This window comes from Hemitrygon akajei, chromosome 29 (assembly GCF_048418815.1).
Source record: "Hemitrygon akajei chromosome 29, sHemAka1.3, whole genome shotgun sequence".
NCBI classification, from domain to species: domain Eukaryota; kingdom Metazoa; phylum Chordata; class Chondrichthyes; order Myliobatiformes; family Dasyatidae; genus Hemitrygon; species Hemitrygon akajei.
This window is the reverse complement of record NC_133152.1, coordinates 11,420,746-11,448,702: the sequence shown is the minus strand read 5'-3', so window position 1 is coordinate 11,448,702 and position 27,957 is coordinate 11,420,746. Positions and strand designations below refer to the sequence as shown.

At 42.1% G+C, this 27,957-nt stretch overlaps 1 protein-coding gene across 3 annotated transcripts in view; it reads right to left on the bottom strand.

The window, feature by feature from the left end:
- ajap1 (adherens junctions associated protein 1) overlaps window positions 1-27,957 on the bottom strand; it is a 299,903-nt gene that overhangs the window by 197,246 nt on the left and 74,700 nt on the right. For all 3 annotated transcript variants that reach the window (XR_012096654.1, XR_012096655.1, XM_073031684.1), the window contains exon 2: window positions 16,836-17,647. Coding sequence is in view for 1 of the 3 variants with exons in the window: in XM_073031684.1 (XP_072887785.1) it covers window positions 16,836-17,647 (812 nt within the window). In the remaining 2 variants the exon portion in view is untranslated. The remainder of the gene's footprint in view (window positions 1-16,835; window positions 17,648-27,957) is intronic.

Below are 27,957 nucleotides of genomic sequence, written 5' to 3'. Positions count from 1 at the left end.
CTGTTGAAATGAGCAGTCAACGTTTCAGGCTGAGATCCTACATCAGGACATCTAATTCCGGGACCCACCAACCTGTGGCAGCCTGACATCTACAAATATCCGTTGTCATAGCCCATTTTAGAAAATTAGAAACATAGAAAACCTACAGCACAATACAGGCCCTGTGGCCCACAAAGCTGTGCTGAACACGTCCTTTTCTTAGAAATTACCTAGGGTTACCCACAGCCCTCTATTTTTCTAAGCTCCATGTACCTATCCAGGAGACTCTTAAAATACCCTATCGTATCCACCTCCACCACCGTTGCTGGCAGCCCATTCCACGCACTCATCACTCTCTGCATAAAAAACTTACCTCTGACATCTCCTCTGTACCTCCTTCCAAGCACCTTAAAACTGTGCCCTCTCGTGTTAGTCATTTTAGCCCTGGGAAAAAGCGCTGAATATCCACAGAATCAATGCCTCTCATCATCTTGTACACCTCTATCAGGTCACCTCTCATCCTCCATCGCTCCAAGGAGAAAAGGCCGAGTTCACTCAACCTATTCTCATAAGGCATGCTCCCCAATCCAGGCAACATTGTTGTAAATCTCTTCTACACCCTTTCTATGATTTCCACATCCTTCCTGTAGTGAGGCAACCAGAAATGAGCAAAGTACTCCAAGTGGGATCTGACGAAGGTCCTATATAGTTGCAACATTACCTCACAGCTCTTAAACTTAATCCCACAATTGATGAAGTCCTATGCACCGTATGCCTTCTTAACCACAGAGTCAACCTGCGCAGCAGCTTTGAGTGTCCTATGGACTCGGACCCCAAGATCCCTCTGTTCCTCCACACTACCAACAGTCTCACCATTAATACTATATTCTGCCATCATATTTGACCTACCAAAATAAACCACCTCACACTTATCTGGGTGGAGCACCATCTGCCACTTATCAGTCCAGTTTTTCATCCAATCAATGTCCTGCTGTAACATCTGACAGCCCTCCACACTATCCACAACACCCCGAACCATTGTGTCATCAGCAAACTTACTAACCCATCCCTCCACTTCCTCATCCAGGTTATTTATGAAAATCACGAAGAGTAGGGGAACAGATCTCTGAGGCACATCACTGGTCACCAGTTACCATGCATAATATAACCTGTCTACAACCACTCTTTGCCTTCTGGCAAGCCAGTTCTGAATCCACAAAGCAATGGCCCCTTGGATCCCATGCCTCCTTACTTTCTCAATAAACCTTGCATGGGGTACCTTATCAAATGCCTTGCTGAAATCCATATACACTACATCTACTACTCTACCTTCATAAATGTATTTAGTCACATCCTCAAAAAATTCAATCAGACTCGAAAGGCACAACCTGCCTTTAACAAAGCCATACTGACTATTCCTAATCAAATTATACCTCTCCAAATATTCATACATCCTGCCTCTCAGGATCTTCTCCATCAACTTACCAACCACTGAAGTAAGACTCACTTGTCTATCATTTCCTGGGCTATCTCTACTTCCTTTCTTGAATAAGGGAACAACATCTGCAACCCTCCAATACTCCGGCCCCTTCTGGCTCTCCTAATTTCATTCTTAAGCTCCTTCCTGCTAGCCTTATAATCTTCTAGATCTCCATCATTACCTAGTTTTTTGAACCTTTCATAAGCTCTTCTTTTCTCCTTGACTAGATTTACAACAGCCTTTGTACACCATGGTTCCTGTACCTTACCATCCTTTCCCTGTCTCATTGGAATGTACCTATGCAGAACTCAATGCAAATGTCCCCTGGAACTTACCTCATTTCTTCCATATGTTCCCCGGAGAACATCTGTTTACAATTTATGTTTCCAAGTTCCTGCCTGATAGCCTCATATTTCCCCTTACTCCAATTAAAAGCTTTCATAACTTGTCTGTTCCTATCCCTCTCCAATGTTATGGTAGTGGAGATAGAATTGTGATCACTATCTCCAAAATGCTCTCCCACTGAGAAGAACTTGACACCTGACCAGGTTCATTTCCCAATACCGGATCAAGTACAGCCTTCCGTCTTGTAGGCCTATCTGCATAATGTGTCAAGAAACCTTCCTGAACACACCTAACAAACTTTAACCCATCTAAATCCCTCACTCTAGGGAGATGCCAATCAATACTTTGGAAATTAAAATCTCCCACCACAACAACACTGTTATTATTATACCTTTCCAGAATCTGTCTCTCTATCCGCTCCTCGATGTCCCTGTTACTATTGGGTATAAAAAACACCCATTAGAGTTATTGACCCCTTCCTATTCCTAACTTCCACCCACAGAGACTCCGTAGACAATCCTTCCATGTTTTCCTCCTTTTCTGCAGCCATGACACTATCTCTGATCGACAGCGCCATGCGCCAACTCTTTTGCCTCCCTCCCTGTCCTTTATGAAACATCTAAAGCCTGGCACCCGTAGTAACCATTCCTGCCTCTGAGCCATCCAAGTCTCTGTAATGGCCACAACATCATAGCTCCAAGTACTGATCTACGCTCTAAGCTCATCCGTTTTGTTCATAATACTCCTTGCATTAAAATAGACACATCTCAAACCATCGGTCTGAACATACCCCTTCTCTATTACCTGCTATCCTCCCTCTCAGACTGTCTCCAAGCTTTCCCTATTTGTGAGCCAAATGCCTATTCCTCCATCTCTTCAGTTCTGTTCCCACCCTCCAGCAGTTCTAGTTCGAACTCTCCCCAATAGCCTTTGCAAACCTCCCTGCCAGGATATTGGTCCCCCTGGGATTCAAGTGCAACCCGTACTGTTTGTACAGGTCACACCTGCCCCAAAGAGGTCCCAATGATCCAGAAATCTGAATCCCTGCCCTCTATTCCAATCTCTCAGCCTCGCATTATTCCTCCACCTCACTCTATTCCTAAACTTGCCATTGCATGGCACAGGTAGTAATCCCAATATTACTACCTTTGATATTACAAAACACAGAGCTCGTAAAAAGTGACAAAATGGACTTTCTAACATCGTAAACCAGCGGGCTATTTTTATGTCCCCCACCTGCTGTGAAAATGGGGAGTGGCAACTCCGTCTCCCTTATAAGGGAGAGGGAGAACCTGTGGATGTCGAATGTCAGATGAAATGCAAAGCCTTTGGGGTAACTTCGGTCTATGTCTTTGCTATTGCTTAGTACATGCTTGGGCTCAGTGATGGTACCGGTGCGTTTCTTTTGCTGGTGGAGGAGGAGGATTGTTGCTTGCCGCCACTTACACGCGTGAGGGTGGAACTGTGGTGGGACTTTGGGGTTCTCATTCTTTGGGGCACTTCTCTGTTTTCGTGGATGTTTGCAAAGAAAAAGCATTTCAGGACGTATATTGTATACATTTCTCTGACTTTTAAACCTTTGAACTACACATTGCTGGCCTTTGAACATGGAGCAGAAATCTATACTCTGGATGTCGTTACTATCTTTGATATAACTACTCTTTGGTGGCCTTTGAGCATGGAGCAAAAGTCTAGTCTCTGGATGTCCTTCATCCCCATGTCTACCTTGCTGGACTTTGAATACAGAGCAGAAGTCTGTAATCCTAAATTCCTTATCCACATTACTAGACTTCAGACACAGAGCATGCAGTGGATCCTGATCTCTAATTCCTCTACGTCAATGCCCCCAACACTAATCTCACATATTATTCTCCCCTCTGTCCCTAAAACCATCCCTGTGAACTTAAATCTCAACTAAGTCTGAGCCATAATCTCAACTGAAACTACAGCTCAGGGTCATCTTGACCGCAAGAGCTGTTTGAAATCTTCTGGAAAGGCAAGACCCACAATAGTGCAGTGTGCCCACTGTGAGCTAATGGGTAAGATTAGAACTTTATGCCTGAGTGACTTTGAAAGCAGAACCATCCATCCCAGAGGAAAGGGTAAAATCTACTTATCAAAGGTGACACTGAGTGACTAACTTTGGAAAAAATAACTACCGTACAGTTGTTTCAACAAGTAATTGAACTTCTTTGAAGAGCTGGAGAATTGATATTTCTTTTCATCTGCAGTATGTAGTTTTGATGTAGTTACAATGACTTTCCATAACACGTTAGTGAGCAAAGAAGACACAAGAACTGAAATCTGATTCTGTCTTCTCTCTCTCTGCTAATAGGCTGGCCAAATGTTTATGTTAATAAATTCTGTTCCATGTACTCATATTTTTTTGATAGTTAGGCTAGTTGCTGTGAATCTGAAACATATCTAAACATATACTGCAAACAAGGCTTATCCTGAACAATAATCTTAAAATTGTTCAAGCTGTTGGACACTTTATCCTGAATATCAAAATCTCAGTGTTTCTCTTTAGCCAATGCTAACTGGCTAAATGATACGAACGTTTTAATCTGTCTCACTTTCAATTAGTAATGATATTAACATATTTTCAATTTAAAGTCTTGATTCACAAACCAAAAGAGCTCAAAAAGATCATGAAAAGTGTTTCTTCATTTTCTCATCTCTTTCTTTACTACCCTCAGGTGGAAGATATAAATCTCTCAAGATTTATCCATCTCAATTTCCATTATTCACATTAACATCATTTCAAAGATTTTCATTAAATTCATTGAGATGCAGATACTGGAGGCAGTTTCTGTAACGGTGCAATAATAATAGGGTTGTTTTGATGGGTGATTTTAACTTTCCTAATATTAACTGGCATCTCCTCAGATGGGATGGAGTTTGTAAGGTGTGTTCAGGAAGGTTTCCTGACGCACAATGTACAAACGTAGATAAGCAAACAATAGGAAAGTCTGTAGCTGATCTGGCATTGGAAATGAACCTGGTCAGGTGTCAGATCGCTTGGCTGAAGAGCGTTTTGGGGTAGTGATCACAACACTTTCTCCTTTATCATAGTGCTGGAGAGAGATAGTAGTAGTCAATTTGAGAAAAAAGTTTAATTTGTGGTCGGGAGGAATATGATGCTATTAGGCAGAAATTTGGAAACATAAATTGGGAGCAGATGTTCTCAAGTTAATGTTCAGCAGAAATGTGGCAGATGTTCAGGGGACATTTGCATGGCATGCTGCAGAGGTATGTTCCATTGGGCAGGGAAAGGATGGTAGGGTAAAAGAACCAGGGTATACAAAGGATGTAGAAAATCTAGTTAAGAAGAAAAGAAAAGCTTACTAAAGGTTCAAGAAACTAGGTACTGTTAGAACTCTAGAAAATTACAGGGCTGCCAGAAAGAAGCTCAAGAATGAAATTAGGAGAGCTAAAAGGGGACATTAGAAGGCCTTGACGAGCAGAGTTAAGGAAAACCCCAAGTCATTCTACAAGTATGTGAAGAGTAATCGGATGAGACGTGAGAATAGGACCAATCAGTAGCGATAGTGGAAGTGTATTCAAGGTGTCAGTGGAGGTAACGGAGGTTTTTAATGAATACTTTGCTTCAGTATTCACCAGTGAAAAGGACCTTGGCAATTGTGGGGATGACTTAGCGAACTGAAATGGTTGAGCATATAAACATTAAGAAAGAGGATATGCTGGAACTTGTGAAAGGTATTAAGTTAGATAAATCACCAGAATTGGATGAGATACACCCCAGGCTACCATGGGAAGTAAGGAAGGAGACTTTGATGATGATCTTTGCATCACCGATAGGGACTTGAGAAGTAGCTGAGGATTGGAGGGCTGAAAATATTGTTCCCTTGTTCAAGAAAGGGAGTAGAGATAACCCAGGAAATTATAGACCAGTGAGTCTTACTTCAGCAGTAGGCAAGTTGTTGGAGAAGATCCTGAGAGGCAGGATTTATGAACATTTGGAGAGACATAATCTGATTAGGGATAGTCAGCATGGCTTTGTCAAGGGTAGGTTGTGCCTTATGAGCCTGATTCAATTTTTTTGAGGATGTAACAATACACGTTGATGAAGGTAGAGCAGTGGATGTAGTGTTTATGGATTTCAGTAAGGCATGTGATCAGGTTCCCCATGCAGGGCTCCTTCAGAAAGTAAGGAGGAATGGGGGCTTGCTTTGTGGACTCAGAATTGGCTTGACCACAGAAGGCAAAGGGTGGTTGTAGATGGTTTGTATTCTGCATGGAGGACAGAAACCAGAAACCAGAACATAGGGATCTGTTCTGGGACCCTTCCTCTTTGTGATTTTTATAAATGACCTGGATGAGGATGTAGCATAGTGGGTTAGTAAGTTTGCTGATGACACAAAATTTGAGGGTGTTACAGATAGTCTGGAGGGTTGTCAGAGGCTACAGTGCGACATTGATAGGATGCAAAACTGGGCTGAGAAGTGGCAGATGGAGTTCAACCCTGGTAAGTGTGAAGTGGTTCATTTTGGTAGGCCAAAGTTGAAGACAGAATATAATATTAATAGTAAAACTCTTGGTAGTGTGGTGGATCAGCGAGATCTTGGGGTTTGTGTCAATAGGAAACTCAAAGCTGTTCTGCAGGTTGACAGTGTTGTTAAGGAGGCGTACGGTGTGTTGGCTGTAATCATCTGTGGGATTGAGTTCAAGATCAGTGATGTAATGTTAAAGCTATATAAGATCCCACTTGGAGGACTGTGATCAGTTCTGGTTGCCTTATTACAGGAAGGATGTGGATGCTATGGAGAGAGTGTAGAGGAGATGTACAAGAATGTTACCTGGATTGGGGAGCATGCCTTATGAGAATAGGTTGAGTGATGTTGGCCTTTTCTCGTTGGAGCGACGGAGAGTGAGAGGTGACCTGATAAAGGTGTGTAAGATGATGAGAGGCATTGAATATGTGGATAGCCAGAGGCTTTTTCCCAGGGCTGAAATGGCCAACACAAGGGGCATAGTTTCAAGATGTTTGGAAGTAGGTACAAGGGTGATGTCAGAGCTAAGTTTTTCACACATAGAGTGGTGGGTGCATGCAATGCACTGCCAGTGAAGCTGGTAGGAGCAGATATAATAGGGTCTTTTAAGGGACTCTTAGATAGGGACATGGAGCTTAGAAAAATAGAGGGCTATGTGGTAGGGAAATTCTAGGTAGACTCTAGAGTAGGTTACATGGTCAGTACAACATTGTGGGCCAAAGGGCCTGTAATATGCTGTAGATTTCTATGTTCTATGTTCTATGTCTATGTCAGAAAGTTCCTCCTGTTGATTTACCTTCAGTCGCTCATTTCTGTCAATGGTATTTTACACTCTTCCACTTCTGAGACAATGATCTCAGTGAATAAAGCTGACATCGCCTGGGCCAATGGTTCCCTTATTCAATCGATTTTGATTATTAATCTTATTAAAATATTTTCTATGAGTATCATAAGTTATAGACAGTTATCAACTGTCTATAGCTGTGCTCTCATTTTTAAGATATTTTTTGTTTTTTGAAGGAAAGGTTTTTGTTGTTTTCTATATCTCTCCATGATGAATTATATCTTTTAACTGTTGTTTCTATGTCACTTCTTTTAGCCATTTATTGCACCTTGGTTTCATTGTTGCCATAATTGATTCACTTCACAAACCGAACTTGTCCTTTGGAAGTACAGTTGCTCTTGTACTAGATTAAAGATTACTATGAAGTCTTTGGAAACTAAATTAAGAAAGCATTGCTTATAGCTCTTTGTGTTTCACCTGACTGGTGAATAGTTTAAGGGGAACACGAGGAGAAACTTCTTCACTCAGAGGGTTGTGGATTGAGCTGCTAGCGCAAGTGGCGCATGCGAGCTTTGTTTCAACATCTAAGCGAAATTTGGGTAGGTACATGGATGGCAAGGGTATGAAGGGCTTTCGTCCCTGTGCAGGTCAATGGGAGTAGGCAGCTTAAATGGTTCATCATGGACTAGATGGACTGAAGGGCCTGTTTCTGTGCTTTATTGCTGTTGGGTCTCCATACTAACTTATTTGACTGCGGCGAATACAAATAAATATTCTTCTGTGTTTTTTTATAATTATTACCTGTACTAAATAGATGCTGTCAGCCAAACATTCAATCTGAATTTCTCAACTGAAGGGCTGAAGGGAGTTTTGTTCTTCATTTTGGCAACTTTACCTATTGAAAAAAGCATTTGAGATGGGTGGGGGAATCATCTCTCAGCTTCTTACATCATTCCCTCTTCCCCACCCACCCACTTTAACCCTCACATGGTTTTGCCTATCACCTGCCAGGTTGTATTCCTCCCCTTCCTCTACCTTCTCAATTGAACTTCCGCATCCCCCCCCCCCCCCCTTTCATTCCTGTCCTGATGACAGATCTTCACACAAAACATTGACTATTCATTTCCCTCCTCAGGTGCTGCCTGACATGTCAAGTTGCTCCTTAACTTGGTGTGTGTTGCTATAGTAACGCTAAGATGTCTTTATACTTGCTCTCAAATCTTCCTGCAGTAAAGACCAATTAACCATTTGCCTACCTCATCAACTGTCAAGAATCACCCAGTTCTTAAACAGGACCTGCAATCGGCAGTGAGTCCGCAGTCAGCATGAGGCATTCATTTGCACTAATCCTATACTAATCCCATTTGACGAGGAAACCTGCAATGCTGGAAATCTAAGCTACACACACAAAATGGAGGAGGAACTCAGCAGGTCAGGCAGCATCTATGAAAAAGAGTAAACAGTTGATGTTTTGGGCTGAGATGCTTCATCAGGACTGGAAGAGCATTCCTCACTGTACACCGGTCACATTACACCCATCACAAGTGCTCCAATTTAGTGTGACACTTTACAGAAGACGTTCTGAAAGTCAAAATATATATCAGATCCACTGATTTCCCTGTGAGTTTCTTTTTAGTAAGATTCTCAATCCAACAGATATTTCTAATGAGCTTTCCATTCATAAATCCATCCTGACTCTGCCCAAACCCATGATTATTTTCAAAGTGTTATTTTACTACTTATTTAATAGATTCTAGCACTGGGCACCACTGTAGCGTAGCTGTTGGTGTGATCCTATTACAGCTCAGGGCACTGGAGTTTGGAATTTAATAATAATAAATACTTTACTGATCCCAAGTGGGAAATTCTTTTGCTACAGCAGCAATATTTAAACTAACAAACAGATACATAAATATAGAAATACATCCCAATATCCTCTGTAATGAGTCTGTACGTCCTCCCCACGTGCTCTTGTTTCCTCCCACAGTCCAAAGATGTAGCAGTTCATAGGTTAGTTGGTCATTTTAAGTTGTCCTGTGATTAGGCTACAGTTAAATCAGGGGTTACTGGCGACATGTCTTGAAGGACTGAGAGGGTCTATTCCATGCTATACCTCGAAATAAATAAATAACAAAATATTGATACTAGGCTAAATAGTCTTGACGGCTGATGCCTGCAGCAAGAATGCCTAACTCATTGTGACCAACATTTTGACTAAAATTTCTATCTAAAGGCTCTGTGGAGCACAATGACAGAGCTGAAACTCATCTGTTGGAAAGGAAATCCTCAAGTTTTGTTTATTTAAGGAACAGACTTTTCATCTGGACCCATGATACATGGTAATGTCACCAAAATAACAAACCTCTGCAAAAAATAACTGGATTACTCTGGTGTATCTAACTCTGTCTTTAACAGTCATTTGCAGGTGTGAATACTAGTCAAAATATTCATTAATAAGTATTAGGCTGCTGATAAACTCCAAAGAAAAACTTTTTCCCCATCAGAGCTTCTTCGTTGTGCTAATGGTTGAACATCAAACATTCCTACATGGGACTCAGAGACAATTTATTCATTGGTTTTTATCTGAGAGCTGTTGTCTGGCCTCTACAGGTAGAGAACAATGCACCAGACCACATTGGCACTGGTAAATAGAATATTTTCCCCCTATAGAAATATTTAAAAGAAGGTTAAGGGGAAAGTGGTTTGATGTGGATCTGAACTTGTTCATGCAGAGGGTGGCTGGAATTTGGAAGTTTATGAATGATCTAGATGAGCGCTTTATCACTAATACAGGGAAGGTTGCACTCCAAGTACTGGTAAATGAGATTGGTGTTGCTGGATATGTGATAGTTAGCTTGATGGGTGAGGAGCCTGTTTCTATGATGTATGAGTCTATGACTCATTAAATAAAGAGCCCATTCAGCTCACTAAATCCGTACAAACCCAACTGAAGACCACAATACACATAGTTCTGAAGGAATAAGGGACTGGGCTGGATGAAGGGTCTAAACCTAAAACATCAATTGTCTATTTCCCTCCATAGATGCTGATTGAGCCATTGAGTTCCCACAGTCCTTTGCATGTTAGTTCACTATGTTAGTTCTCTTCCTCCGTCACTCAAAGGAGAAAAGGGCGAGTTCATTCAACCTACTCTCATAAGGCATGCTCCCTAATCCAGGTAACATCCTTGCAGATTTCCTCTGCACCCTTTCTATGGTTTCCACATCCATCCTGGAGTGAGGCAACCAGAATTGAGCACAGTACTCCAAGTGGGGTCTGACCAGGGTCCTATATAACTGCAACATTACCTCTCAGCTCTTAAACTCAATCCCATGATTGATGAAGGCCAATGCACCATATGCCTTCTCAACCACAGAGCCAACCTGCGTGGCAGCTTTGAGTATCCTATGGACTCGGGCCCGAAGATCCCTCTGATCCTCCACACTGCCAAGAGTCTTACCATTAATGCTATATTCTGCCATCATATTTGACCTACCAAAATGAATCACTTCACACTTATCTGGGTTGAATTCTATCTACCACTTCTCAGCCCTGTTTTGCATCCTATCAATGTCCCGTTGTAACCTCTGACAGCCCTTCACAACACATCCAACCTTTGTGTCATCAGCAGACTTACTAACCCATCCCAACACTTCCTCATCCAGGTCATTTATAAAAATCACGAAGAGCAGGGGTCCCAGAACAGATTCCTGAGGCACCCACTGGTGACCGACCTCCATGTAGAATATGACTCGTCTACAACCACTCTTTGCCTTCTGTGGGCAAGCCAGTTCTGGATCCACAAAGCAATGTCCCCTTGGATCTCATGCCCACTTACTTTCTCAATAAGCCTTCCATGAGGTACCTTATCAAATGTCTTTCTAAAATCTGTATACACTACATCTATGGCTCTACCTTCATCAATGTGTTTAATTTCATCCTCAATTCAATCAAGCTCGTAAGGCGCAACTTGACTTTGACAAAGCTATGCTAACTATTCCTAATCATATTATGCCTCTCCAAATGTTCATAAATCCTGCCTCTCAGGATCTTCTCCATCAATTTACCAACCACTGAAGTAAGACTCACTGGCCTTTAATATCCTGGGCTATACCTACTCGTTTTCTTGAATAAGGGAACAATATTCACAACCCTCCAATCCTCCGGAACCTCTCCCATCCTCATTGATGATGTAAAGATCGTTGCCAGAGTCTCAGCAATCTCTTCTCTCACTTCCAACAATAGCTTGGGGTACATCCTGGTGACTTATCCAACTTGATGCTTTCCAAAAGCTCCAGCAGATCCTCTTCCTTAATATCTACATGCTCAAGCTTTTCAATCCACTGGAAGTCATCCCTACAATCATCAAGATCCTTTACCGTAGTGAATACTGAAGAAAAGTATTCATTAAGTACCTCTGCTATTTCCTCCGGTTCCATGCACACTTGGAACTAACATGTAATATTCATGGAACTAACATGTAATACTACAGGATATGGAATTAAAATAAGAGGAGAAAAGGAGATGTGTAAAATCGGGGCTAAATAGCCTATTCCTGTGTTGTACTGTTCTATGTTCTAGGTATGGGAGAATGCATTTAAATTATGTTAAGGTAGACGTTCAATTATGATCTTCATGGATGGCAGAGCTAGCTTGAGGGATCAAACGACCAAATCCTACTCTGATTTCTTTCATTTCTTCCTACACCCAAACCTAAATAATTAAAATGTATTCGTATGAGCAACAATCCTTGCGCCAGCCCATTCCCCCATTTCACTTTGCAATTCTCACCAGGTTGACAAGCAACCTTTCAACACTGCTCTCTGTCTCCAATTACTGAGACAACTCTAGAGTTAATATTGCTACAGACCTTTTCACTCTATGGTTTGAGTCTCAAATATACGTATCACCTTTTGAATGTACATATGTACCTTATCAACCAGATTTCTCTCATTGTGTTGTCATTAAAATGCTCAGTCACAATGGTTAGGCTGATTTACCGTCAACAAATCTCTATCAGATTTATCATACTTGATCCACACTTAACCAACTGTCTGCAAATTCTGTTCCCGAATATTGCTTCACGAGTTTACCCTGCCACTGAGATTAAATTACCCATGTGAACATATGGGTTTCCTCTGGTTTCCTCCCATAGTCCAAAGACTAGTAAGTTCATTCTTCACCTTTCCTGCCTATCCCCTCCCTGCTTCCCCTCCCCACCCCTTGATCTTTCCTCTTACAGGTTTTTCACCTGTCACCTACCCGCCTTCTCCTTCCCACCCTCCCCCCACCTTCTTTATAGGGCCCCTGCCCCCTCCCTCTTCAGTCCTGATGAAGGGTCTCAGTCCAAAACATCGACTGTTTGTTTCCACGGATGCTGCCTGACCTGCTCAGTTCCTCCAGCGTGTTGTGCGTGTAAGTTTATTGGTCATTGTAAATTGCCCTGTGATTAGGCTAATCCTGCTGGGCTCATTGGTCTAGCAGGACCTGTTCTGTACTGTATCTCTAAATAAACAAATAAATAAAATCTATCTGTTCACCCTTTTCTGAACAACATATCCAGCTTTGCTGAGCTGCAAGACTGAATCTAGGGATGTTGGAATATTGGAAACACAACTGAAAATGTGGCAGTGAAGACTCCCTCAATGAGCAATTTAACAATGAACAGACCTCATGTCTGTAGTGGTCAGCCAGTTCCCCACTAGACTGCGGAAATGAACCTCCAATAATCCGCCATTCCAATCCAATGCCAGTTTCAGACCAGAAACTCATATCCTTTTCTTGTAATTGCTTTGGATGATTTTAATGGTGTGTGAACATTTCTGAATTTCATGTAAAAACCATTAGCAGCCAAAATAATCAAAGACCACATTCTCCCTGGACATTCCCCTCTTCTCTGTCATCAGGCAGAAAGCACAAAGGCCTGAACACGTGCACCCTCAGGCTCGTGGACGGTTTCTATCCCATTGCTTCTTGAATAGACCTCTTGTACAGTAAGGTGGACTTTTGACCTCACAATCTGCCTCGTTCTGACCTTGCATTTCATTGTTTACCTGAACTGCACTTTCTGTGTAGTTACACATTATTCTGAACTGTTGTTGTTTTATCTTTTTCTACCTAAATGCAATGTGTAATGACTTGATCTGTATGAACAGTACACAAGACAAGCTTATCACTGCATCATACAAAATGTGAGACTAACAAACCAATACCAGCTCTAATTCCAGGATTCTGACAGACAACGAGGTTTCATTTACAATATAATCTCCTACCTCAGGATGCCAGCATGCTCCAATGTGGAGCATTTTCTTTTCACTAGCTATGAACTGCTGAGACCTGGCTGCATTCCTGAGTGTGGAGGAACATCTGGCAAGGCTGTCGCTAATTCAACCCATTTTTTGAGGAGTAAACATGAGCTTGGAGATCAGGCAAAATTTCCCTGCTCTTCTGCAAACTGGTTCCAAAGAAATGTTATGTCCATCAAAGTGAGAAAGTATGACCTTTGTTTGAACATCTCACCTCAAAGACAACCTTTCTGACATTATGATTCTTCCTTCGCTCAGTTTTATATTTAAGAGTGAACCAGGGTTAATGGAGACACAAGCAACTGCTGTTGCTGGCATCTTGAACAAATAAATATTGCTAAAGGAGCTCAACAGGTCAGACAACATCGCTGAAGGGAAACGGACATTTGATATTTTAGGTCAAGATCCTTTCTGCAACAGTCTCTTGTCCCTGCCATCTTCTGAATCAACTATTCATCTTTCTGCATGGAAGGTTAGTTAGGAAGGTTCAATCGTTAGGTATTAATATTGAAGTAGGAAAATGGATTCAACAGTGGCTGGATGGGAGATGCCAGAGAGTAGTGGTGGATAACTGTTTGTCAGGTTGGAGGCTGGTGACTAGTGGTGTGCCTCAGGGATCTGTACTGGGTCCAATGTTGTTTGTCATGTACATTAATGATCTGGATGATGGGGTGGTAAATTGGATTAGTAAGTATGAAGATGATACTAAGATAGGTGGTGTTGTGGATAATGAAGTAGGTTTTCAAAGCTTGCAGAAAGATTTAGGCCAGTTAGAACAGTGGGCTGAGCGATGGCAGATGGAGTTTAATGCTGATAAGTGTGAGGTACTATATTTTGGTAGGAATAATCAAAATAGGATATACATGGCAAATGGTAGGGCATTGAAGAATGCAGTATAACAGAGTGATCTAGGAATAATGGTGCATAGTTCCCTGAAGGTGGAATCTCATGTGGATAGGGTGATGAAGAAAGCTTTTGGTATGTTGGCCTTTATAAATCAGAGCATTGAGTATAGGAGTTGGGATGTAATGTTAAAATTGTACAAGGCATTGGTAAGGCTGAATTTGGAGTATTGTGTACAGTTCTGGTCACCAAATTATAGGAAAGATATCAACAAAATAGAGAGAGTACAGAGAAGATTTACTAGAATGTTACCTGGGTTTCAGCACCTAAGTTACAGGGAAAGATTGAACAAGTTAGGTCTTTATTCTTTGGAGCGTAGAAGGTTGAGGGGGGACTTGATAGAGGTATTTAAAATTATGAGGGGGATAGATAGATTTGACATGGATAGGCTTTTTCCATTGAGAGTAGGGGAGATTCAAACAAGAGGACATGAGTTGAGACTTAGGGGGCAAAAGTTTAAGGGTAACATGAGGGGGAACCTCTTTACTCAGAGTGTAGTAGCTGTATGGAATGAGCTTCCAGTAGAAGTGGTAGAGGCAGGTTTAGTATTGTCATTTAAAGCAAAATTTGATAGGTATATGGACAGGAAAGGAATGGAGGGTTATGGGCTGAGTGCAGGTCAGTGGGACTAGGTGAGTGAGCGTTCGGCACGGAATAGAAGGGCCGAGATGGCCCGTTTCTGTGCTATAATTGTTATGAGGTTATTAGGGTGGGTATTATTAAATGACCCTGAGCTAACATTTGAATGATGTTCATTATTCGGACAGTGAATTAACATTAATGGAAGGTCAATGTTGGATTAAGTTTGAAGTTCAATGTAAATTTATTTTCAAAATACATATATGTCACTACATACCACCTAAATCATATAACCCTATACTCTGTGTACCTTATACCCATATGCCACATAAAGAGCCAAACTGTCAGTTCTCTTGTAGTTTAACTTCCTTTATGCTTGCTTAGTGTAAATATTTCTATAGTCACATGTTTGTTTGCAAATCTTCAGTGATATTTCAGTAATCTGTATTATATTTGTTTGTACTTCTGTCCTTGCTCTTTCAGAGATTATCCTCATTCTCATCTATCCTCCTTGAACTGGGTTGCAGTATAAAGAGGGAACACACGGTACCCTTTGCTTTCCTTGTAACCTTCTCTCTCATATTCTCGCTTGCTCTTCTCTGCTGCTACTTACTGTCACTTTGTTATGAACATTTAATTAACTGCTGTAACCACAAGATTTATGCCTCAGTCTTGACTTCCAAAGAACCTTCTGCACAAGAGTAGAGAAGACCTTTTGAGCAGTTAGTAAGCTAGCTACAAATCAAAACAAAGGATCTAGTTCCCTTGGCCCTCTTATGAGTCGGGATGAACAGGAGGTACCTTCCACTATCCCCAGAATTCCCTGATCTCTCACAGGTTCTGGTATCCTCCTCGGTTCATTATCAACCCCCTCCTTCCTCCCTTCCTCCCTCCTGACCCCACCATACGCCCAACAGCTCCCTGATTTGCTACTGCTACTACCCCACACTCACTCTGAAAGTTCACATCAGCAATTGGTTGGCTCTGGCCAAGGACTTCCAGGTTTTGTCATCATCCACCTGTTTAAGAACTGGAGACAACAGTAAGCTATTGAGTTGAAGTTTAATAAACCCTGCCTTTATATTTACCCATGGGATAACACTTCACTTACCTTTTTGTCACTCAGGTGTTTGGTTCTGTCACCAAAAATTGGAATAATCCCTTTACAGAGCCCCAACCATTAATAAACACAGTCCTTTGAAAAAACTCTCGCATCATTCACTCTCCCTTGCACCACCAGGTTCAAGAACAGTTACTACCCCTCAACCATCAGGCTCTTGAACAAAAGAGGTTAACTACACTCATCTATTGAGATGTTCCCAAACAAATGATCTCACCTGAAGGAATATCACTTGGTATTTCATGCGCTCGTTATTTATTGCTATTTATTTATATTTGCATTTGCACAGTTTGTTGTCTTCTATACTCTACTTGACCTTTCATTGATCTTGTTTATAGTTACTGCCCTATAGATTTGCCCACAGGAAAAAGAATCTCAGGGCTATATGTGGTGACAAATATGTACTCTGATAATAGAATTTACCTTGAACTTTAAACATTTGATTTCCTTAATGACCTGCACACTTTTCTTTCTCTGCCTCACTAAGGGCCAAGAGTGTATTGACTACTTTAAGGAAGATTTGCTCAGGAAGTTTACATCTGAGCATTCATTCAGTCTGACTCAGGAATTTATCATTGATGTGGGAATGAATTAATAATGAACAACATGTGATCCCTCGGGCTACAGCAATCTCTTAAATCCCTAATAAATACCTTGGTCTTGTGATCAAAGCTTCCAACTGACACTGTGTACGGTGAACATCAAAGCCTGTGCCCATTTGAAAATGAAATATTTTAAAAACAAGTTCCTCATAAAATCAAGAATGATCCATTCATTGTGGGTTATACTTATTAAAGGAACTGATTAGTTGTAGTGGTGACGGTACCTCCTGTCTCTCCAATGCGGGAGGGTCGTGCAGTGCTGGACAGCTCCCACCTAAGGCTTGGATCTGTTGTGCTGAGCAGAGCTGGCCCTGGCACCACTATGTTATGGCTCCTAAGTGAGGCGGTCGTGCTTTGCATAGTGGTGGTAGTGGTGCTGGCTGTGGTGGTGGTTGTAGTTCTGGCAGTTGTAGTTCTGGTAGGGAACAGCAAAGTCTGCGTTGTGGTGGAAAGTCTCGCTGGAGTTGAAAACATGTTGAATTCCGTGAGCTCCTCTTTCGTGGGACCCCATTCAATAGCACAAGGCATTACAGTTGCTATTCCTTCACTGTCATAGGAAGTGCATTTGGGTTTTTCAAAATTATCAAATGCAAAATTATCACTCTGCCTTCTTGCCCTTTTCAAGGAGGTCAATTTTACCGAATCCCTGGTCTCCATGGAGACTGGAGGGTCCAATTTGTGAGACACAGATAGTTTGGTCTGACAGTTGATACACAGGCTACCTGTGCCCATCTTGTGTTTGTGAATCTCTGTTGGCTTGTTCGGGCTTTGTTGTCCAAGATGAGCCTCAGGCCAGAACATTCTGTGCAACCACGACTTTGAAACTCTCCCATGGCGGCTAATTTTGTACTCCCAGAGAGGATCACCGGCAGCTCGGTGTCGTGGTGATGGGTGTAGTGACCCAAAAGATTGAGAAAGAACCTGATCCCTCATCTTCGATTCACAAGAAGAAAAATCCATGACTAGGTGAAAGACAGCAAGCAGTATCCAGGCATGGAACCCAGCAGCTCGTCCAAATCTACTGACAGGCATTGGGCTGCAAAGAGAATAGAGTACAGTAGTCAGTTCAATTAATGCTATGCAAATAAAATGACATCTCAAGAGATCTTTATTGCAACCAATAAAATGTACTGTCCTGTACCAACTTCCTGATACCACTGACCATGCCATGAGCTAGTATATGGGACAGACGAGCTTCTAAAGTTAAAGAAATATTAAATCATCCTCTGCCACACAAGTTAAATGCACAATACTGTGCTCCACTTTTGAAATTCAGTTTTATGAATCCAATAATATCCACGTGAATGACGACAAATTTCTAACACCAAGTACCAAATGTGCAAAGTACTCCCATTCACTATGTCCTCATCACATTTAAAGTCCTACGTCTCATAACGTCCTGTGAGTGTCACGGTAGCATAGTGGTTAGTGTAACACTATTACACTGCCAGCAAACTGGGTTCATTTCTACCGCTATCGATTAAAAGTTTGCATAGGTTTTTTTGCAGCTGCTCCGGTTTCTTGCCATGTTCCAAAGATGAGCAGGTTCAAAGTTCGAAGTATATTTATCATCAAAGTATGTGTGTATCATACAACCTTGAGATTCATCTCTTACCCTGCAGCCACATAACAAAGAAACCCAAAAGAAACCATTTAAAAAAAAGACCATCAAACCCCCCAATGTGCAGAGAGAAAGAAACAAATCACGCAAACAATAAATGCAAGCTTCTTGGTCACATGTTTGTAATTGGGCTGCAAGGGCCTGTTACCATGCTGTATCTCTAAATAATTAAACATGAATGAAATAAAGCTCAGCAGCCCAAAGCCCTGCTTCCTCAGCCCTTCCTGCCTGCTGCTCCCTAACCCTGAGCTCGATGTTTGCTGACCGTCGTCTTTTCATCTAATGCTGCCAGTTTTGAAGGTGACCTGCATGATAGCTTCTCACTTGAGTTTCAATTTATCAACGAAAGAAGTGCTTTCACTGCATCCACCTATTCCAGAATTAAACCAGAAATGTTCCCCTAGCAACTGCACCTCCACCAATCAACAGAAACCACAAAGCAATTAAGCAGTCCCTGTGGTCACAACCTGAAGATATCTCATTAGATGTGTTAATGTCCTCTATAATATCATGGCATCCCCATGCCAAACTTCATCTTCATCCACTTTCTGAAAGTTACAAGGGATTGTTTTATAGAAAATCATTCCCCATTGCTGGGAGTGAACATAACGCACTGCAGAGTCAGCACATTATTCTTCGCCTCCTAAATCTATTTCATTGATCTTCAAAGAGTAAACTTCAGAATGAGAACACAATGCACAGCATCTCTTATATAGCATATTAATGCAGGCAACTTGGGAGAAATATCCAGACAAATTTTGATATAGAGGCTATGAGAAAGAGAGAAAGAGGGTAGTGACTTAAATAGAAAGCAATCTCTATTGCAGTTTATAGTAATGGCAAGACATTATCTGTACGTGTCAATAAAAATGAGCTGAAAAAAGGAGCATGTTGTACTTATTTTTTTAATCCACATAAATGTTGTGAGAGAACATTATTTTATATATCAAATTTTTGAGTAGAGATTTGTGAATTCTGTAAGGATGAATTCCCATAGCCTTACAGCTGTAATGTAGGGGTTGTCTGTAAACATGTGTAAAATTTGTCAGACAACATTACACAGACTCAGGGAGGTCTAATGTAGATATTTACCAGCTTCCTCATACAATTAACTCATTGAAGTTCCCAATTAGTATTTTCCAATATTTAGACATTTTAAGAGCTTCAGTTAGTTTCAGCACCACCAAAGTAACAGAGAGCTGGATGAAACAGGCTAGCGTGCCCAATGACAGTGAAGTTACCTCCCCATAGGAAAAATGCACTGATTAGTCAAAGGAGAGAATGGTCTTAGTTGTGATCGCATTTGTTTGAGTTGTCTGCAAATTAATGGTCTGGACAGAAGGAAAAATTGGTCATTTGATTCATTCTAAAGTGAACCAAGAAAATGGACTTAGTCAGAAAGGAAGCAACCTAAATAAGAAACCCAAACTAGTACCATCCTTGACACCTTGGTGGTCAGATTCTCCTGCCTGGTAATAATATGTTATCAAAAAGGGTTTTCCTCAGCTGAGAACCCATTGGACAATATACAATTTGTCTGCAGATGCCATGTTAAATATCTATACCTATGGCCCTCACTCTCTGCTTGCCTTTGGTGTATGAACATAAAACTTAACTAAGATTTTGAAGCAGAACTGTCTGATTTGGTGCTACTCTGTGTCTCAAAGAGACTCTGGCTGGTTGCTTACCTCAGTATCGTTTTCCTCACTTAATCCTATAATATCCAAAGATCTATTGATTTCTATCTAAGACTTCTCTGGCCAGCCTGAATTGCAGATCTGTGTATGGGATGATGTATATGCTCACAGCTGTCCTTTATCTTGTGATTAATGTCACTGCAGACTTGTAAAGTTTCCACATGGCTATTTTGGTTAACAATGATGAATGTTTTTCTGTCTAAGGTCACTGAGGTTAGATGCTCCCTTCAATGTAATTCTCCTTGATTGGTATCATCTGTACTTTGAGAGATAACAACTCTCTTCACTAAATCACAAGCCTGTCAGTTCAAATTCTCTCTCAGTGTATAACCAAGGGTGCTGTATTTTAGATGAGATGTTAAACCGAAGCTCTACCTGCCCTCTTGGATGATGTAATACACATTGTATCCAGTTGCTACATAGAGAAGCAAAGGCTTTCTTCCTTGAATAAACTACATTGTGCTATCAGGAATTGTGTTATGGACATTAGCTCCTTCATTTCTGAATAGCAACTACACTTCTGTAAAACAAAATGGAATTCCCTGACCCAATGAAACATGCTATTTTAATGCATACTGTTCTAAGTTAAAGGCAACTTCAGGTTCACAATTGACTAATCCCCTTAAATTATAGAAAATTGCACATTTGACTTAAATTATGATTTTAATTCCCATTTGGCTCAACTACTAACCTCATCATCTAATGTGGTACTAACTATGATGGAGAATAAAGTTGCAACTGTGGAAATATACTCATAACTTTGAGATATTGAATGTATTTAATCTTGTAATGTGCCAAAATGGAACCTGTATAATCTCAGACTGCTTTGCTATAACCTATGTGTGTAGGTGGAAGGAGGCATGTAATGTTCTGATCATTGTTCATTGTGTAACTAAGGGTACATTGCATGGCTTTGAATAAAAGTACCATAGCTGCTAAGTGGATAAACTGACCCCCAGGCAGATAACAGCCAAAGAATAGTCTGAAAACTTGTATAGAAAACAAACTGTGTAAGTTATAAAATAGAAGCCACCTGCCATCCATTCAAGGAGTGGAGGTGATCTTATCCTTGCTAGTAATAATCGTGCTTTTGAACAGATTCTCTCTGTGTTCTTTTTTTGTTTCTTTGTTATAAGATCTAGCAAAAGGTACACAATACAACATTTGTCATTTCTATTTTGGTTGATGTTAAGTAGTCCAAAGGTGACAATGTTATAACTGGTCATCATGCTTCTGTAAAGAAGGGAAGGACATCATTCAGAATTCTCAATCATTATTCAGAGACGTAACACCATCACCACATACTGTGTATAGCACATAGACATAATGCTACAAACCCTACAGCCCAGAGAATTCCTGCCAGCCATCACACATTCATTCACATCCATCCCACTCATCTTGCAGTTTTATAAATTCAGCCCAAATTCCCATCAACTCTCTGTGGTTGTGCCACTCACCTGCACGCCGGGGCAGATTTACACATAACCTCACACATATTTGGAATGTGGGTGGAAACTAGTTTTATGAAGCAAGTTTATGTTTTACACAGAAGGTGTAAACCCCATAATAACACAGCACCAGAAGTCTTATTCAAAACCATGTTCCTGGAACTGTGAGGCAATGGCTCTACTAGCTGCGCCAATGTCCCATCCACTTGATAGCTGGTGTTTTCCGCATTTAGCAAGTCTTTGTTGATAATAAATGGTGGGAATTACATTTACAAAATTCCTATTTCCCTTCTCTTCTGCAAGAATCACCTGACTGCAATCAACAGTGGGAACTGAAGCAAAGGCAGTGATATTACATGCTCAATTCTGGTGGACTGGAGTATTACACCTGTCATAGTACCGTAGTGTTATCTGCCCCTTACAAAGCTGTCTGTACGCATAGTCTCCGTTCACCAGCCCACTCACCCATAACTGACACACCCTGCACTTGATCAGATTGTGCAATTACAAATCACAAAGAGGAATGTTGCACTATATGAAGACATATTAACATACACATGTCATGCATCAATCATAAAAATGGATTTGTCAGGAAATATGGAGGAGGCTTGACCCACAAGCAGAGCACTGGAGATGATTCAGCACTAACCGATAACTTGAATACTAGACAGCAAACCTACAAGCCACGATAGACGACAAATAAAGAGAGAATAGTAACGAAACACGAGAGGCAGCTAGGAGCAGCTGGTTGAGGCCAGCTAGTTGAAAGAGTGAGCAGGGACTGCGGACGAGAATTGGAGTTAAATAGGCTTAATGTGATGTGTCTAGAACAAGTGGCAGATTAATCCTATGTGTTGCATGGAGACTGGGATGTGACTGCAGGAACCAAATTGACAGGAACCACAAAGTACACCGCAGATGCTGTGGTCAAAGCAACACGTACAACAAGCTGGAAAAACTCAGCAGATCAGGCAGCATCCGTGGAAACGAGCAGTCCACGTTTCGGGCCGAGACCCTTTGTCAGGACTGAAGAGGGAGGCCCCTGCCCCGTCCCTCTTCAGTTTTGACGAAGGGTCTCGGCCCAAAACGTTGACTGCCCATTTCCAGGAAATGCTGCCCAACCTGATGACAGGAACCATAACTCTCCACCTTTTCCCCCACCCCACCTTACAGCCAGCCCCTGTTGGCCCAGATGAATTTGGATCCAAGATGTAATTGGATGGTATGCAAGACCTTTCTCCCAGGTTGTATCCTTCCCAGTTGACCAGGTACTGCACACACCATCCACAGCAACATGAATCCAGCAACTGGAGAACAGTGTACACAGGATCACTACCCATTATTTTAGGTTCCAGAGGTTCAGGTTCAGGTGGCTTGAGTGGTCCATAGACAAAGGGCCTCAGGTAGGACACGTGGAAGGTAGGCATAATCATGAGGACCGGTGGCAGCTGAAGACAGTAAATGATTTATGTGATGGGTGATTTTTAAAGGGACTAATGAAACAGAGCTTGAGCTTCTGGGGGTCAGTGCACAAGGACAGATATTTGGTGGACAGACAGACACGGTCCCCAGGCCAGAGTAGTCTGGCTGGGCACTGACAGCAGATGGTCAGCTGGCAGTAGGCATGGTTGGAGACTAAGATGGCCTTCATCCCCTCCTCCAAGCATTGAGGCATCAGCGAATCAAGGCCTTAGCAGATGGGAAGTCCACCATGTGCTCCTCTGTGGGGAACAAAAGGGGGTGGTAGGCATGAAGGCTCACTGGAAGTGGAATATGAATTGTGGGCCCTGATCTGATACAATGTCCTTGGTCCACTGAATGATAGGTTCAGCAGCTGACAGAAGCCTGGGGAGGGCAATGAAGTGGACCACCTTGGAGAACTAGTCCATCACTATCAGGATCACTCTGGCCGCATTGAAACGTGGCAAACCTGTGTTAACTATGCACTTTGAAGGAATGGTAGAGGTTGCAAGAGCTCAGAAAGCCGCTGATTGGAGGAGTTGGACAGGGTGCACTGGGGCAGACAATGACAACCTGATGTACATTTGTGATAATGATGTCTACCAGAACCAGCACTGCAGAAAATCCAGAGCTCATTGGGCACCTGGATAACCAGAGAGGAGTGAGGAGTGGATATATAGGAGTCTGACAGAGTGCATGCCTGGTGGTACATACATGTGGTTTTCAGGTGCGTCAGTCAGACCAGGCTCATGATGTAGGGATGAATCTGGTTCTCAAGGTCCCAGAAAATCAGGGTGAAAATCTGGGAGGTTTAAATGATAGGTTGAGGATTCAGCCTCCATTTCAGCTGGGTTGAACTGTTGTGGCAGGGCATCTACCTTTGTGTTCTTGGAACTGGATCGATAGGAAATGGTGAAGTTGAATTGTTTGAAGAAGTGGGCCTGGTGTGCCTGATGTGGATTGAATAGGCAGGTTTGGTGAATGGATTTAAGGTTCTGGTGGTCAGTCCAGGTCAGGAGTGGTTCGGTATTTCCTATCAGCCAGTCTCCATTCCTCCAAGGCCCATTTAATAGCAAATGGCTCTCTGCCTCCTACTGCATAACGGTATGTAGGTTTGACTTGTGTGAGAAGAAGGCACAAGGATGTATCTTCCCAACCAGTCCTCACTGTGAGATAATGGTCCTGGTGCATCCACATCTACCACAAAAGTATTGGACGGATTCAGGTGGTGGAGAATGGGAGCAGTGGTGAGGCACCTCTGGAGTTCCTGGAAATATTGTCTGCGGCAGTCCAGGTTATCCATGAAGTAGGTGGCTTGGTGAAGGAGGAGATGGCAGAGGCAACTTGGCTGTAGTTTCTGATGAAATGGTGATAGAAGCTGAAGAAGCACCAGAAGTTTTGTAGTTTGAGAGAGCATGGTTAGGACTGTTCAACAGTAACACGCACTTTCTCTGAGTCCATGGTTATGCCTTGGGGTGAAAGGACATAACACAGGAAAGAAATGATTGGGTTATGGAACTGAAATTTTACTATCTTGCAGTACAGTTAGCTTTCAAGGAGACACTGAAGACAGAACAGATGAGATAAATGTGGTCTTGGGAGTCCTTGGTGAGGGTGAGGATGAGGTAGACAATCACATATCTGTGTGGCATATCTTGGAGGATCTTGTTAATGAAGGCTTGGAAAATGACTGGACTGCTGGAAAGTTCTAAAGGCATCAGCAAGTATTCGTAGTGACCAATGGGAGCTATGAGTACAGTTTTCTACTCATCTCCCAGGTAGAAGTGGATCAGACTTAGATTCAATTTGGCGAAGTTCTGCAGCCTTTGGAGTGCAGATCCCAAGGGGAGAGAGTAGTGGTTTATAATGATGAGATTGTTGAGTCCACCATAGTCAATGCAAGGAGGAAGACCTCCATTTTCCTTTTTGGTCGAAGAATAATCCTGCACTGACCGGGGACTAGGATGGTCAAATGAAGTCATGCTTTAGTGCTTCAGTGATGTAGTTATTCATGATTTGGGTCTCAGGAGGAGAGAGGAAAAACAGATGGCCTCGGGGAGGGTTGGTGCCCAGGAGGAAATCAATTGCAGAACTGTGTAATCTCTGAGACAGCAGGGTGCTGGCTTCCCTTTGACTGAAAGTGCTGGCTAAGCTGAGATAGCTCTTTGGGAGCTTGGTGAGGTACAGGGTTTCTATCATCTCCACGGATTTAGAAGGTGAAGTCAACTGAATTTGCAGGCAAGTGGTCCAGCAGGTGGGTCTCCAACTCTGCAGTTCACTGGACGACCAGGTGAAGTGATGGTCATGAGTGGAGAACCAGAGTAACTCGGGGTAAGAGGAGTGTTGGGTGAGTTGATCAGGAGAAATTGGATGGGCTGGTGGTGCTCTCCCATACACATGTGCACAGGCTGTATGTGCACTCCGACTGTCCCAGATCCCAAGGGCCATGATCTTGAAGGGGTGAGAGATTGGTTCAGTAGGAAGTCCAAATTGTACACACAGAGCTCGATCCAGAAATTGGCTACTGCGCCAGAATCTATGATAGCTTCCTGGGCATGTGGAGCCAACAGAGTGTGGAGATGGACAAAGAGAGTTGACAGGTAATGGTGCTAGAATGAGGGACCAGGAAGAACTTGTCAGGTAGGTGGCCCCTCATCTGTACATGGAGGTGTCATTTCTTGGATGCAGTGGACATTTAATGCATTGCTGGTATTCTGCTCCAAAGTGGACATACAAGTTGTTTCTTCACTGACTCTTGTGCTCTTTGAGCAGTTTAACAGAGCTTCCCTTAGCTGTCTGGGTTCTTGAGGTGTTGGTGAAGAAGGACTTGCAGCTGAACTAGTTCTGGAAATGGAACTGGAGCTCTGGCTGATGATCTAGAGGAATGTTCCATTAGACGCTTGTCCAAATGGAAATCCGGAGTGAAGAGGCTTTCTAGGTTGGTGGACCTCACCTGGGTAGACAACTTATCTTTCACGTGCTCCAAGAGGACTGGATGGTGATGGGCCAGCACACTTGCTCATTTCAATAGCACTCTACCGCAAGGGTACTGGATTCCACAGTGTAAACTAACACAGAGCGTGAGCCCTGATGTAGGTAAAGTTTCAGATCCACTGTCTTCCTTCCACTTCCCGGATGGTCAAAATCCCAGAGCATCTCAGCAGTGAAATCCTTAGATCTGTTGCAGGTGGGGCTTTTATTGTGCCAGCTAGCAGTGGTCCAGTCAAGAGAGAGATGAGGAAGGTGACCTTGTCCCAGTCGGCAGATTACAGAGGTAGCTGAAGCTCTAAGTTGTAGATAGGAAGTTGTGGTATCGAGATAGAGCTCCGGCAAAACATTCGGACACAGGAATCTGGAGTTCAGAGATAAGAGGTTAACTAGTGTGGAGTTGCTGTACCAAGGTCATCCATTCGAAGATAGTGGCAAGCAGATGGTCAATGGCTTTCTCTAGGTGAGCATACTCTGCTGGGTCAAACGAGGTTTCACCGTCTGGAAATGTAGAGGAGGCTTGACTCAAAAGCAGAGCAGCAGAGATGATTCAGCGGTAAGTGATAACTTTAATACCAGACACAAAATAACAAGCCACAAGGGACCACAAGCCAAGAGAGAACATAAACAAAATGCGTCCAGGAGAAACTGGCTGCGGTCAGTTGTTTTAATAAGTGAACAAGGGCTAAAGATGAGAACTGGGATTAAACAAGCTGCAGGTGATGAGTCTGGAATGAGTGGTAGGTGAATCCCATTAGTTGGGTGGAAACTGAAAGGTGTCTACAGGAGCAAGCCAGAGAGGATTATATCTTTTCAGATACAAAACTCGAAATAGATCTTTACACAATATTAGACAAAAATAAGTTTAACATGAAAATAAGCAAGTCTCAGACTCCAGTCATAGCATAGGTAAATTTCACATAATAGCAAAATATAACATGGACCACTACTCCAAAAAAAACAACTCATTAGTGTTGGGTACTAAATATGAATTAGATCAGATATTCTGCCATATGTTTAGTACATGACACTAAGTGTAATAAATACTGGATCAAAAATAGGAAATGAGTTATTACATAACATTTAAAATTACATATACATTATGGGATGAATCACCTCACTTCTACAAGTGTAGGACACCAAACAGGTAGATCAATATAGTCTATCAGAAGTTATGTTTACTGATTTAACATTCCCAGAACAGAGTGGCTGCTTTAAACAGTGGTGTTAAAGGTTCTGTTGCAACAATAGGTATATTACTGGTTCAGTTATATACCTAACCCATTACAGGCAGACAGGCAGAGAAACAAATCTAGTAGCTCTTGAAAGAGTTAATGTTACATCAAATTATTAAGACCATAAGACATAGGAGTATACTTCAGCTATTCACATCTGTTCTGCCATTCCATCATGGCTAATTTATCATCCCTCCCAACACCAATCTCCTGCCTAACCGTGTAGCGTTTGGCGCCCTTGCTAATCAAGAACCTCTCAACCTTCGCCTTAAATATACCCATGACTTGGCCTCCACAATCATCTGCGGCAATGGACATCACACATTGCACGGTGTTTGTTTGATCCTGTTGGTTGCAGTCTTTCATTGATTCTGTTATGTTTCTTAGAGTTACTGAGTATGCCCGCAAGAATACAAATCTCAGGGTGGCATATAGTGACATATATGTACTTTGATAATAAATTTATTTTGAACTTTGAATTCAACAAATTCACCAACCACTGGCAAAAAAAATTCCTCCCAATCTCTATAAATGGATGTCTTTCTATTCTGAGGTTCTGCCCTTTTGGTTCTAGTCTCCCAACTCTAGGAAACATCCTCACCATGTCCACACTATCTAAGCCGTCGAATATCTGTTAGGTTTTAAAGAGATTTTCCCCTCATTCTTCTAAACTGCAGTGAATACAGGCCCAGAACCATCAAATATTTTTCATATGTTAAAACTTTCATTCCAGGATCATTCTCATGAACCTTCTCTGAACTCTGTTCAATGTCAGCACATCCCTTCTCAGATAAGGGGAAAAAGACAATCATAAAACCTCCGCATTATATACTTGCTTGTTTGTTCTAGTCCTTTTGAAATGAATGCTAATATTGTACTGACTCAATCTGCAAGTT